We start from the raw sequence: 15428 nt of genomic DNA, 5'->3' as shown, positions 1-15428 counted from the left end.
CACTCACTCTTGGTCTCACAAGTCACTTATTATAGGAAACTCTTTTGTTTGTCACAACTACAAACCTGCTATTCTGGATGTTTAGGGTTTAAATGTTTTTAAATAACATCATTTATTTTTTAAAAAAACTGATACATTTATTATGAGCATTGGAAGAGTTTGCTAACGTAGTTTTGTTATTTTTAAGAGGCCGCATTTTCCTCCCCACTTTGTGGATCCAAGAACAGATCACTGGCCTTATTGCGAATTTTGTTCTTGGATCTGTCCCTGGGTTATTTGAACTGGATGTGAACTAGATGTGGTATAAATGTCATGTACTTCTCAACTACCCAGAAGTAAAACTAACTAATATCTTTAAAGTGCCAGAGGTGCCAAAGGAACCTGTCTTGGAAGAGAAACCACCCGTTCCCGTTCCCGAGGAAGTGGAGCCTCCTCCTCCAGAAGGTACACGTAAGACCATTAATGAGCTTACCACTTGTGACTATTTCTAATTTAAGCCTTGGTTCTCTTCTTTTCTAACTCGGTATCTCTTGGTCATTTTCTATCCTTTAATTATTTCTCTTACGTCATCATTCTTAATTAGTGCCGATCTCAAAGCTATTTTGGGTTATCCGTCAACAGCATCTACATAGGACATCATCATAAGCTGTGTTAAACAAAGCTTCTCTAACGTACACAGAAAGTAGGACAGGAGAACAAATGACTATAAATGACATTATACACCAAAAGGATTTTCCAAGCATTCAAATCAATAGAAACAGAAGTCAGTGCAAATAAGATAGATTTCATCTTAACAAAAATAAGAGAAGATATTAATTGAAACGAGGGAAGAAATCAAGATTCCATGTGTTTGATGATTTGTGCATTTTAAAATATTGTTCCACACACTGAAATAAAGTTAACTGTGTCTTTAAAGTATATGAAGAACCCGAGGAAATTGCTCCTGAAGAGGAGGCGCCAGTTCCTGTTGCAGAAGAGGAGGAACCAGAAGCCCCACCACCGGCAGGTACAAGGCAGGACCCACTGTATGGGAAAATACATCATTGAGTTTTATGTCTATTACACATCTTCTTCAAGGTAAAATGTCAGTCTTCTGTCTTCTTACTTGAAATTTGTCTTCATTGGCAAGAACAGAAGTCATTTGCAGACATAAAACTTTGGTCCTACAGAATTTTCCAATGTGCATCCCAGAGAAATAGATGTGATCTTTTCTATTCATTCATTAGCATTAAACTTCTCATTGTAATCATCTAACTCTAAAAGAAATTCCTATCTTTCAAGTGCCTGAAGAGCCCAAAAAGATTGTTCCAGAGAAGAAAGTTCCTGTCATCAAAAAACCAGAAGCTCCACCTCCTAAAGGTACTTATAGTAAAATAAATAAGTATTGACTTTATGTTTGTGTGCTGTCTAAAATTTGACACACTTTCCTTATTACGTATTGTGCTGTATTATGTATTTAACTGTCATCTATATGTTAAAGTGTTGAACAGACTCATCAAATTAATGTGTATATATTGCATCTTGCAATTTTATCTTATTAAATACTACTAATATCTTTAAAGTACCTGAGATGGCGAAGAAAGTTGTCCCAGTGAAGAAAGTCCCAACTGTTAAGAAGCCAGAAACACCAGAAGCTAAAGGTATTCATGTCATCATTGTCATCATAATAATAATAAAAAAAAGATATACTCTGATATCTGAAAGTGGAATCCAATTAAGTTGTTCTCGCAAAACTAGGGACAAAAATGTCCTTATTCTGTTTCCATTAATTTTAATGCTGCTCCATTATTTATAGATTCTTCATTCTTAACATTTTAAAATGTTTTTAAATACTCTTTCTAAAATAAAACTAATATCTTCAAAGTGCCTGAGGTGCCCAAGAAACTTGTTCCGGTAAAGAAAGAACCTGTGCCTGTTACCAAAAAGCGAGAAGTCCTGCCAGAAAAAGGTACCTACCATGAAGAAAAAAATATGTTTCTCTCAAGGCTATCTGAGCATTTTAATAGTCCTTGGAACAAAAAATACTGAAGTATAAGTTTATGCAAAACCACATTTCACAGAAAAAAAGGGAAAAATAATGGAGGCAACAGAAAATGAGACAGACAAGCAGGAGAAAAAAAAATGAATGAGATTCAGTTGTGCCATGACATGGTTACATGTGCTAGAAAAGGACTTCCTCTCAGTGTGTAGAGCAGCTCAATTCAGCATATTATGTTGCATGTTGACCGTTAACAAGTCACTGTATTAGAAAAGATAAGATCTGATCTTGTCTTCAAGCAACTTAAATCTGGTGAGAAGAAAGAAAGTATAGCACAACTCGAATACAGACAGGGAGCAGTCACTTCTACAGAGTGAGGATAAAGGGCTACAGAAACAGAGCAAAGAAAGATCAATTTCAGGCAGAGGCATCATGGAAAGCTGTGTCAAAGAAGTAGAATTTTAAGTTTTGGTTGATTGTTACGTACAGCAGTTGAGGAAATGGTATTCTAGGCAAAGGGAAGATTATATCGAAAAGCACACAGGTAGAAGAGTCTAGGAAGTTGAAGGACTGTCAAGCAAACTTGTGTAACTGAAGTATGAAATGGTTGTGGGGTATCTTGAAAGACAAGGCTGGATATAAAGATGAGGGTCATATTTTGGATTCTTTGAATGCCGGTATAAGATGTGTACTTTATTCTGTAGGCAACAGAAAGTTTCAAAGGTTTTGAAGCAGGTGTACAAATTGATAGGAGTTGGACTTCAGAAAGATATCTGGCAGCAGTTCAAGCTATTGGAAGACAGTGATAATAGTAAAGAGCACTGCTGTTATTTAAGGTCATTAAGAGTTCGACAAGATCAGTGGTGGTAGAAATGGAAACGGAGTCAGGATTTGAGAGAGATGAGATTCGGTTGCTGTCTGACTATTATCAAAGCAATTAGGGAAATAGAGGAGCCCAAGACGATTCTAAGGGTTGAAGCTAGATGGCCATGAGAATGGTTCATGGGGTCCTTGAACTGATATTAGAAAGAAGATAGTGAATATGTTTTTCATTATTCAAGTATAAAAGTTGGGAATGGGCATCTGGAGCTTAGGAAAGAGATGAGGGCTTGAGATGTAGATTTAGAAGTCATCTACATGGAAATAAGAGTTGAGAGTGCAGGAGCGATTGCTCAAAGAACGTAGAGAAAATTCTTTAAAGCATCAAAGTTAGATCAGTAGAGAATACCTACGTTTAAGGGTACACAGAGGAAAAGAAGCAAATGAAGAAGGCTGAGAAGATTCATTTATATAATTATGATGTCCAAAAGGGTGCCATGCCTCCAAAGCCATTTTCTCCATGACGTCTTGTAAGATGAAGTTCTTTCCCCTGTATTTTTGCCTGCTCTTTGCAGAATCTTGCACATCTTCTAGATTCTTAATAGTAAACAAAATCAATATCTTTAAAGTGCCTGAAGTGCCCAAGGAAATCGTCCCAGAAGAGGAAGTATCCATTCCTCTCCCTGAAGAGCCAGAAGCTCCACCTGTCCAAGGTACACGACTGCTCTATAAATCTTGGAAAGATGACAATCGTCTTCATCATCTTGCTTTGGTTGTAAATGGGTCTTTTGTATTTATCTGTTGTCTGTCTTATGTAGTAAAGTTATGGATATTTTGGGGTCATCTGAAGAATATGTTATAGAGTGCAACTAAGTTGATATGTTGCAACTTAGCAGTTGCAGTATTCTATTCCAAAAACAGTCTAAAATAAAATACTGTGTTTTTTAAGTTGAAGAATCTCCTGAGGAAATAATATATGAAGAAAAAGCATCCATAACCATTGGTAGAAAAGTGCCGCCCCCTGTTGAAGGTATATATATATATATATATTTATGTAAATATAATAATTTTTATCTGTTGAAAACTCCTTTTAGAAATGAAAGCTGTTAGAAATACAGAAGTATTTATAGGGTGACATTCTTCCTTGAAATTGTATATAAAAGCATTCCAGCACGGTTCCTTCATTTTTCAAATAGTTCTGCTTCTTTTGAAACCTTTAATTTGATTATTTGATTCTTCTTGATGGTAATTATAAATTCCAAAAGGTATAGTTTATTGAGGTAAAACTGGAATAATTGCATTGGATCCTCAATGATAACCCAATGTCAAATTTTAAAAGTCATCTCATTTGCCATCAACATACATCAAATAAAGTAGTTAGAAAGTTCAAGTATAAGAAAATAGAAATCTTACCTCTTTTTCTAGACAAGTGAATGTGTGTGAATTGTATATTTCTGTTTGTGTGACTAAAATCTTTGCATCTATGTGAAATTTGTATGCGTCTTTGTGAAGAATCTTACATGACAATCTCATATCCTTTGTCAACATTCTTTAAAGAACGTGAAATTGAAAAGTATGTTGAGCCTGAAGAACCTGAACCTGAACGACGGCCAGAAGAAATACCAGTACAAGGTATTCAATTAACTGGACTTAAATCTTCATCATCATATTCTTCATCTTGAAATATACATGGTTTATGTCGTTCTACACGTATAGTAGGTCTCTTGGCATCTGTATGTACAATATTCTGTTTTAAATGTGCGTCTCAGTCTTATGTATCCATGTCATTTGTCCTATTTATCTCATGTCAATGTGGCTTATGTGGATGCTTCCTTCGTTGTTTTTATTAGTGCCTTTGCTGTATTTCTCATCATCTGTGTACAGTGTTGATATTTTTATGTTTTATGTTGGACACTAATATTATATATCCAAAAAATAAAACTTTTTGCTTCATCTGTATATTTAAATTTCAACTGACTATAGTGTATATCCACATGCTAATGAACATATATATACTAACACTCCTGAAATACTCTTTCAAGAACCTGAACCTGAAAAGAAAGTTGTTGAGAAACCGAAACTCAAACCAAGGCCCCCAGCTCCAGCTCCAGCTCCTGCTCCTCCCAAGGAAGACGTGAAGGAGAAAATATTCCAACTTAAAGGTATAAAATGTCACTTCCAAAGTTTTATTAACTTGCTTCAAACTTCTGTCTAGTCATCTGAAATGGTTCTTGCAAAAATTTATTACTTTTGGAAGTGTGTGCTTTCAGACATGACTTGCTGTGGAAATTGCATAGAAACTCATGTTTCCTGCTGCCCCAGGAGCCCAGGGATACCTTGTCAGGCCTCGCCTGCTGCCCCAGATGTCAGAAAGTGCATTGTTAGCTTCATCCTGGACATCTGGATGCAGGGCCTGTCCAACTAACTTTCTTATGTGGAGTGGGGAGAAAGGGTTTTCTGATTTCAAAGCCTGATTGTTATGCATATCTTTGGGAACTTATGCATGTGCAATGTATAAGAAATCTTCGCAAGATATTTTTAATATTGCAGTAACAGATTTATACAAAAGCCAAAACTTTGTTCTTAGAGAATGTCATGTGCTTTTAAATATAAGTAATATATTTATGGCGTCCAATAGCTGATATGTGCTCATATACCATGAAAGGAAAGCATATGAATGACCTTCACTACTCGTCCACTTTCTTTTTCCTTTGCAACTCAATGAAAACCCAGTTGTGTTCTGTGGTGGTCCTCTCAGCATAGCCAGAAAGCGTGGTTATGAATTCATGTACTATCCAGCATCTCTTCCCATTGTTAAACCTCCTGTCATTCTTTTTGCATTTAGATTTTTCTTTGATTACTTAATCTTAAAAATATAAGCATCTTTAAAAGCTAAAATAAACTAGCAAAAACATATTATTCTTTTTATTTTAATTAAATGTTGTCTTATTTGTGTCATGAGATGTCCCGAGCTAAAATAATCTAGATATAATCTTAGAGAGCACTTTTCCCATTCTCACCTACACCTGTACTAAGCCAGAATCTTCCAGAGTAAGACATTGCTTCTAGTAACTCTTGCCCCTTTACACCCCTCCTGGCCGGTAGGGGTGAACTTCTGGCATTTTAAGTCAGACATAGAAAAAGTGGGCACTTCTTAAAAGGCTACTCATCTGCTGACTGATAGTCCATGAGGACACATATTTAAATACATTTGCCTTAATGTAAAATTTATACTCAAAGGAAAATTTCTTCCTCCTGTGAAAAACAAAAACTATCTTCCACCTCAGTCAGACTTTAATTTACTATTCAACTCTGGAGTAAAACTGCAATCTGTTTTCATGGTTGAATGCCTCTTGTATGTTCTTTGGTGGCTGTTCTTGGCTGTTATTAATGCTTTTTGGTTATAAGCAAAGCTTGGTTTTGATTTTTGGAGCAAGTATTTAATAATTTGCTTCAGATTAGTCTAAATATACAAATAATAAAAGTAAGGTCATATTCTTTAAAGCTGTTTCAAAGAAGAAAGTTCCTGAAAAACCTGAGGTTCCAGAAAAAGTGGAGCTTACACCTCTGAAAGGTATTTCACAGTCTGGAAAAAGTATTAATACGCAGTATCCCTTCATCTGACTCCTTGCTCTTCCTGCCTTCTAGAATGTTCTTCTTCTTTTTTTAATAATCAAAGTAGTCTCATTCATTTCATGTATTTCTGTAGATTTTATGGTCTTGGCTTATTAGTGTTGCTTCCTTTGTTTTGCATCAATTTCATGCATTATATGCATAGATGTTGTTTATCTTTGTCTCATCTACATATGTCTTGCATTTTCCTAAAAATATCAGATTTTACTGGTTAGCTGAAATTAGTATCAGGACACATCTTAGGTTAAGATGCTGAGAGCTAGTAGTAGAAAGTTTTGGAATTTCACCTGAAAAACAGTGTTTTAGCCAGTGTTATAAGCACTAAAAATAGACTTATCCTTCTATACCAATAAGATGATTCATAGGAATTTCTTCATGGTTTTTCTGTCACTTTCCTCTCACTGACCGAAATACATTCTTTCAGGTGTACAGATTTCATGTTTTAGGGAAATTTTATTATCATTGCAGGTCATTTTTAAAAATTTATTTCCCTTTAAACAATATTTTTCCCTTTCTAAGCTTAAACCCTAAAGAAAAATAAATGGATCATAAAAGTCTAGGAAACATCCATTAAAAACAAAATTGTTAATTTTTCTCGTAAGTATAGTGGGTAGCAGTGTTCTGTTTAAGGATCAACATATTCAGACCCAGAAATTGAATCTGTTCTTGATTCACTCTGGAATTTTGGAAAAACCACCCATCTGAATATGCATTTCCTGATTTATAAAATGGAGATTCCAGAATAATGTTACCATGGATATTACCTAGTAAAAGATTATTACAGTCACTCATAAATATTAAAATGGAAAGTAATGGCATATAATGACTTCAAAAATAATAGCTACAATTGTGTGTTCTGCTCTGAGTCTTGAATATCAATAAGATCTTAAAAATAAAGTAATATTGAAAAGCAAATGCACAGATATATTTTCACTTTGTCCATTATATAAGTAAAGAGTATTATACTATCCCAATTTACATTAATTAGATGTATGGTCTTCTCTCCAGGTTTGATCAATGAAAATAGTTATACATTAAGAATATTAATAACTCTGAAATAGTATTGAAGGCCAGCACAATTTGTCATGGATAAAAAACATTTAATGTTTGTGAAATTTTACTTAAAATACTTAACGTTAGGAAAAAATCATTGATGTGAAATATTTACGTTTCCTTTTATACATTTAAATTTTTGAAGTAAGAGTTAGGCAAGGCTATCTTTATCACATAAAAAGCATTTAATGAATTGTGAATGTCTTGTTTAAAGCACCAAATGGGAAATTTTATAGAAATATCTAAGAAATTCAGATTTCATATAAGTGAACAAATATAATGTTGCATAATACAAATAAATAATGTTTTAAGTTAGATTTTTATTGACATCAGTAGAGCGGTAAAGTGGTTCAATAAGCACCAAGTGTTTCTCTTTTTGTTTCCATTCAAATCCTTGAGGGCTATAGTAAGAATAGGAGGCTGCTCTATATAATAACATCATCCACCATGCCCAGGATTCACTGAAGACACAAAAAGAAATTAATTTAGAATTCCTTGGGTCACTTTTAGTCTAAATTCAAGAACATTTTTTTATTCATTAAAAATAAGCTTCCAACACCAGCTTACAAATTCTTTAGTTCTATAAGTTACCATTTTTCAAAAAGGAGATCTTAAGAAAGGATATTTCCCTTTTGTTCAGAAAATGCTGTTGCTCTTTCCCAACATCAAGGTCATAAACCGGGTCCCTTGGCTTTGTTCTCTCGTCAGTGGAGAAGACTGAATAATGACACTAACACCTATCAATGTCATTTTAATGTAATTAATGGTCTGGGGAGATACCAATGTAGATTTGGGAAATCTACAGTTGCAGATTGGGGCAAAGATGCTGTCAAGAAGTCTGTAATTTGATGAAAGATTCATAAAGTCAGTATGGAACAACATCTTCTACACTCATTTAAGATGAATATATTTGCCTGCAGTTAATGCAATAGAATTTCATTACAAGGTTATATAGATGGTTGCAGAGGAAATGTTTTGAAGTGTATTATTTGGTTTTAAATTCTGTAATATTTATGTGCAACAAAAATTATTACTTGATGCACTCTAGTTAACTAGTTTTGAAAGAGACATTTTTCTTGTTGACATTTAGTTTTTATATGAATTCACTTCAAAATTTGAAATCATGTTCTTTTAAGTGCTTGGAGGTGAAAAGAAAGTTCGCAAATTACTTCCTGAACCTAAACCGCAACCAAAGGAAGAAGTTGTTCTCAAAAGCGGTATGATATTTTTCAATCGTTATATCATCTTTAAGTACACAAAAAATAGACTTGGAAGCTTACAAAATATTTCTGTCTCTTGGTTTTCTTTGAATTAAATTCCTTGTTTATCAAAATTCATCTGTAGTGGCATTGAAAATTAAGAATGGTATCATTTCCGTATCTTTTTTAAAAGACGACAGAAATTTTGTGAGCGTTCACAGTATTTTGGAATTTACAATGTTAATAGACATAACTAAACTGATAATATTCTAAACTAATAACAATGACCATAGCTGTCATTTTTATAGTCAAATTATGTAGTAAAATATACTCAACCTATTAAATACTCTAAATTGCACCACACTATTTAAGCCTAAATTCAGTATTCAGTTTTAAAGTGTGACACAGGATTACCACAACTAATAAATAACATTTTTAAAAAACTAAACATTTCTTTCCTACTAATAAAATATTAAAGAACTAGAAGCAAGATATTCAAATAAAGAATCAAGTTCTAACATTGTCTTCATATAGAATTACTGATGTAGGCTACATTTCTTTAGATATCACCATTTAAGTAAATTTTATACTGATTTAAACACTCCTCATTAAATTATAATATTGAACTATGATCCAATTTGTTGCTATTCAAATTATTCATTTTGTGTTTGGGTCTTTTCTGCCACAGATTTGTCTCTGAACAGACTATCTACATAGATATAAAGTGACTCTGAGAACTGTTCGAATTAACATAACAACCTTTGATTTTTTTTTGCAAAAAGCATTTTTAGTGTAAACGCCAATTTCCCAGTGCACGGGGTTGCATGCTTTTCATTTTCATTGCTTTGTACATTGTTTGCGTTTGTCAAGCTTATTCAACATCTTCATTAGTTTGTCTTGGTTTACATATAAACCTTTTTGTCTTTTAAGTTCTAAGAAAGAAACCTGAAGAAGAAGAACCTAAAGTAGAACCTAAAAAAGTAGAAAAAGTTAAAAAACCTGCAGGTAGGAATCTCAGTAACAATTTGTGAAATTATCTTTTAACAAAATGGACATTTAACAAAAGGTTTATCTTGTAAACATAAGTGGAATTAAATATAAACGTAGCTTCGTATTTCATCTGTGATACAGTCTGTGTTTTCCATTGTCTGCTTCTGCTTAAGAATTTTTATGGTAATTCTCAAATCCATTCATGTATTTCCTTGTACTTCATCATTATTACCTGTACTTCGCCACTTAAGTTCTTCCAGTAGAAATGATTGTGAAATAATCAAGTTGGCTGCAGAATATCTTCAAGGGAGGGTGTCAGCAAATGTTTCATAAAATTTGAGGACTTTTAAGTGGGTTGATTTTTATCATCAGCCTTTTCTCAAAGGGCATATTTATTGGGAACTATTATGGAAGTGATTTAGAAAGAGAGAGTTAATGGGGTTGGCGGGGGTGGGGAGGGGCAAGTGGATGGAATAAGAGAAGGAAAACTAAATTGAGGCAGAGTCAAGAAAACAAAAATTAATTGATAGAATATAAAGTTTTTTAAAAAGCCATCAATAAAGCTTTTGAAAAATAGTTTGATCTGATTATTTCAGATCTGTTGATTTCCAAGTATTCAAATCTTAAAATAATCCTAAAAATAATCTTATTATCTTAAAGTACCAGAACCACCTCCAAAAGCTGTTGAAGAGGTTGAAGCACCTCCAGCTACTGTTCCGAAAAAGGAAAGGAAAGTTCCTGAACCAACGAAAGGTAAAACTTACTGACTTTCTTATTTATCTCTAAAAGTGCAAATATGCATCATATTTGCATTTAATATTTGCATATTAAAACATCATTACACTGGCATTAAGATTTGAATACATGACCTTAATCTGCTCGCCTCTTATAGTTCATTTCTTTACCGTTTCACTCGCATGTACAATTAGCTAATGATCACCCATTTGTTAAATAAATTACTAAGTTTTAAACACTAGGAAAAAATGTATTTATGGGCAATGAGATGACTAACAGCATTAGAACCAATAAAATTGCCTTACTATATTTTCCAAATATTTTGTTTAAAATGCAAAATACACTTAGATCAAATACTTGATTTGGTGACTATATGTGTATAAATTCTACTATCTTCGAAGGTCTGTTAAGTCTGCCCAATTTTGGTTTGACTTTGTGAAAAACTTCAAAAATACTGTGATAACCTGCTTATTACTGTGAATTTTTTCAGTGCCTGAAATTAAGCCAGCAATACCTCTCCCTGCACCTGAACCAAAACCAAAGCCTGAACCAGGTAAGCAAGATTATCCTCAATATCAGCAGCGTATTCCTTCATGCTTCACACAAATAATGTGTAGTTCATAAGAAAAAGTAAGTAAAAGTCAGTATGCAGCAAATGATTTCTAATGTCCCAATATATTATTAGAATATATTATTATATTTTATTGAATATAATATATTAAATACGTAGGATATATTATTATATTATATATAGAATATATTAGAGTTAGAATATATTATTCTCTGAAAAACTAGTTATTTGAAGACTTTAAAGTTATATCAGAAAAGGCAAATGGGCTGCCAAATGAGGTCTTAGGAAGTGACAAATGGATACATTAATGCAATGGACATCTCTCTTCAGAGGTGAAAATAATCAAACCACCTCCTGTGGAGCCCGCACCAACCCCCATCGCAGCTCCAGTGACGGTGCCAGTAGTTGGAAAGAAAGCAGGTATTTATTCTGTAGTTTTCTTTTTGCTTGTTTCTTATGGTGGCTTAATGAAAGTATTCATACTTGGTTAAAATTCAGGCCCTCTTTATGGTGAAACATAGTTATCATTTCAACTGTGGGGATTTAAAAGCTCTTGATTAAGTTTTCTTCATCTAATATCCTCTACCAACCTAGTCTTTCATCCAATGGTGCATATTGTGTTTTGATTGGAATGTACATTCCTGTGATGCACCATTTCTTTACATGCTTTTGAGATTAAGTAATGAGTATGTTCAAGGCTGATGAAAACTAAGGAGACAGACAGACACTCTCTAAGGACATACATATAGGAATCCCATGGAACTTCAAATTTCCCCTGTGCCCTGTAGGAATCATTTCTCGTTTTTTAAAAAGACTGCATATTGGGATAATGAAGAAGTTCTGGAAATGGATAGTGTTGATGGTTGCATAACACTGTGCTTAATTAATGCAACTGAAGTGTACACGTTAAAGTAGTTAAAAATGGGGGTCGGCCCCGTGGCTTAGCGGTTAAGTGCGCACGCTCCGCTGCTGGCGGCACGGGTTCGGATCCCGGGTGCGCACCGATGCACCACTTCTCTGGCCATGCTGAGGCCGCGTCCCACATACAGCAACTAGAAGGCTGTGCAACTATGACATACAACTATCTACTGGGGCTTTGGGGGGAAAAAATAAATAAACAAAAAAAATTAAAGTAGTTAAAATGGTAAATTTATATTATCTTACTACAATGAAAAAAAAAGACTGCATAGTTCAGCCTTTAAATCTGTATAAGAATTTAGATCAATAATAATTTTCTTAAATGTACTAACTCAGTGGTATAACTATCTCAGGTCAAACTTAAGGTACTTATTAGTTGTACTACTTTTAGTGTTCATCACTTAGGTGATAATCTCAAAACCAAAAATGATTTGATGTGTATTGATCATTGATAAATACACGTCCTATTTTACTCTTGGTGACTTATTTAATCTCTTTAAATTTTAATTTCTTAATCTGTAAAGTCAGAATAATAATTATATCTGCCCCATAGGATTATTGTGAAGATTAAATATATGCAAAACGTTTGGCATAGGACCTGGTACCTAGTAAGCCCTCTAGAAATATTTGCGTTTTTATTGTGTTTCATGACATGAGACAATATACTATGTTCTTTTGACTGTAGTTTAGTTTTAATATTTACATTACCATACTTTGTCACTGATATTTATGATTTGGGAATTATTCTTACTTTTAAACTTTTATAATTTCAATGTGATACCTTTTATTAGTTCAGAAAAAGGTAACTGCCATTGGGCTAATTAAGTATTTGTAAAAATAAAGCTTTCCTCACTTATCCTCGCTTATCTCTTCAAATCAGAGAACTGGTTCTCCAGGTTATACTGCCCCTGCATTAATAATTGAATTAAACTCTACATTCAGGAACTGTCTTGCTTCTGCCTTGGTTCATTGTCTAATTAAGGGAAATCTTCAAAGGAATCCATACATGTGTAGCACATAGACCCTTTGGTTTTCCTTAGTCTTCCCTGGATTTGTCTGCTCAACGTAAACACAAAAAGAAAGGCTTTTGGAACTTCTGCTCCATTTCCCTTACTCCTACACTGATTCCTTGTTGACAAAAACATATTTCGTGGTTCATATAACCAACACATACATATACATATAAAATACTTCACATGTAAAATACTTTGCATAGCTATGCAAGAGTAAAACTCTTCCTCACAAGGCAAGAATAAGCCTTCTAGAAATGGGAGAAGAATAAAGGCACTTGCTGAAAGAATTTATTAATCCTAAATATGTTGGCAATTTAGCTTGGTCACATCATTCACCGAATATGCTTTCCCGGAAATATCAAAGTATTCTCCATAGAAGTCATATAAATAAAACCAATTTCTTTTTATGGGTTAATATTTGTAACAAAGAGCATGACTTATGCTGTGTGGTTTACTACTTAGCATGAAATAAGTCTGAAAACTGTTTAAATGCTGAGTTTTCTTTTTATTTCAGAAGCCAAAGCACCCAAAGAGGAGGCTGCCAAGCCAAAAGGTCCCATCAAAGGTAACATTTATTTCCCTGTACCTGTATTGTAACCTTTCAGTCTGGAAAACTTTACATTTGGGGGGAAAAAGTTTCAAAATTTATAACAATCTTTATTATTCCTAATTGATTCTGCTAAAACTAGTGTGTCTTCTGATATTTCAAGTAATACACCTTTAATATTATTTGAGTGGGTATTATATATATAACCAATATATTTTAGCATAACAAACCCTATAAGTTCTTAGCTTCATTCTTCATATACATGATATTTATATATGACAGATAAAATGATTAGCCATTGATCTAGATATTTTATACGTGGGTTTAAAACTGGGCAAAATGAAGAGCATTTATTATTCACAGTTTCTTTATGCCATCTCATTTTCCTGTCCGAAAGAAGGCAGTATAAATTCAATTGACCTTTCAATTGCCTGGTCTTTAATTATCTGTTCTTGACTTCTAGTTGCTCTATCACTGGTTTTATCCAGCAGGCAGCCAAGTATGTACTTTCTAACCCTGACAGAAATGCCAAATCAATTTTTAATTTTATTTTGAAATAGGTGTAGCCAAAAAGACTCCTTCACCAATAGAACTTGAAAAGAAAAAGTTAAGACCAGGAAGTGGTGGAGAGAAACCTCCTGATGAAGCCCCGTTCACCTACCAGCTAAAGGCTGTGCCACTCAAGTTTGTGAAAGAAATGAAAGACATCGTTTTGACTGAAGCAGAGTCAATTGGCTCTTCTGCAATTTTTGAATGTTTAGTCTCCCCCTCTACTGCCATTACAAGCTGGATGAAAGATGGTAGCAATATCCGTGAGAGCCCCAAGCACAGATTCATCGCAGATGGTAAAGACAGAAAGCTGCATATCATTGATGTTCAACTTTCTGATGCGGGCGAATACACCTGTGTTTTACGTTTGGGAAATAAAGAAAAGACCTCCACAGCTAAACTTATTGTAGAAGGTAATTTCCAGTCTTCTGAATATGGTCCATATTAACTTTAACACAATAAACCTCAGTAGCAACTGTTATTATAATTTTAGACAAAACCTCTTATTTCCAAATTTTGTTTCATTGAAAATACTGCGTGTATTGAAAAGTCTTTGCGGGTTGTTAATATTGAAATTCTCCACAGAACTTCCTGTGCGTTTTGTAAAAACACTTGAAGAGGAAGTCACAGTGGTCAAAGGACAGCCGTTGTACTTGAGCTGCGAGTTAAACAAAGAGCGTGATGTGGTCTGGAGGAAGGATGGGAAGATTGTGGTAGAGAAACCTGGCAAAATTGTGCCCGGCGTCATTGGCTTGATGCGGGCCCTGACTATCAATGATGCAGATGACTCCGATGCTGGAACGTACACAGTTACTGTGGAAAATGCCAACAACCTGGAATGTTCATCCTGCGTAAAAGTCGTAGGTTAGTACTTTGCTGGGGAATTTCTGCTTATTAGTACACAAAGAAAGTGGAAGAGAGAATTTTATTTCCCAGCATCAAAATAACAGCAGTCTTGTACCTTATCTAAGAGGGGGGAATATCCGTATATCATAGCAGATTAATTATGTCCAGTTTTGACAATTTTTTTCTATTTCTGAAATTTACTGGAGAAGCTATTTATATTACTTGTTCAGATCGTAATTATTTTTCTGACCTTATTTTCATACAGAAGTCATTAGAGACTGGCTGGTGAAACCCATACGAGATCAGCATGTGAAACCCAAGGGGACTGCTGTTTTCTCCTGTCATATAGCAAGGGATACTCCAAACATTAAGTGGTACAAAGGCTATGATGAAATCCCCTGGGAACCAAATGATAAGACAGAGATAGTGAAAGATGGAAATCACTTATACCTCAAAATTAAGAATGCTACGCCAGAAGATATTGATGAATATGCAGTGGAAATTGAAGGGAAAAGATATCCTGCAAAACTAACACTTGGAGGTATAAAAATCTTACCTTTTATTCTAAAACATAAGT

General features: G+C 34.1%; 1 protein-coding gene across 1 annotated transcript in view; it reads left to right on the top strand.

The window, feature by feature from the left end:
• The window catches only part of TTN (titin), a 271430-nt gene that overhangs the window by 148157 nt on the left and 107845 nt on the right, over positions 1-15428 (top strand). Inside the window, exons 164-177 of the mRNA XM_087435440.1 lie at positions 361-444; positions 917-1006; positions 1282-1359; positions 4840-4959; positions 6303-6371; positions 8620-8700; positions 9613-9687; positions 10333-10425; positions 10898-10960; positions 11309-11398; positions 13424-13474; positions 14017-14418; positions 14591-14869; positions 15117-15392. Of these exons, the coding sequence (XP_087291566.1) occupies positions 361-444; positions 917-1006; positions 1282-1359; positions 4840-4959; positions 6303-6371; positions 8620-8700; positions 9613-9687; positions 10333-10425; positions 10898-10960; positions 11309-11398; positions 13424-13474; positions 14017-14418; positions 14591-14869; positions 15117-15392 (1851 nt within the window). The remainder of the gene's footprint in view (positions 1-360; positions 445-916; positions 1007-1281; positions 1360-4839; positions 4960-6302; positions 6372-8619; positions 8701-9612; positions 9688-10332; positions 10426-10897; positions 10961-11308; positions 11399-13423; positions 13475-14016; positions 14419-14590; positions 14870-15116; positions 15393-15428) is intronic.

Source organism: Ceratotherium simum, chromosome 9, assembly GCF_057802395.1.
Source record: "Ceratotherium simum simum isolate JZ-2026a chromosome 9, ASM5780239v1, whole genome shotgun sequence".
Lineage (NCBI taxonomy): Eukaryota > Metazoa > Chordata > Mammalia > Perissodactyla > Rhinocerotidae > Ceratotherium > Ceratotherium simum.
The sequence above is the reverse complement of the archived record's forward strand: the minus strand, read 5'-3'. Positions and strand labels throughout refer to the sequence as shown.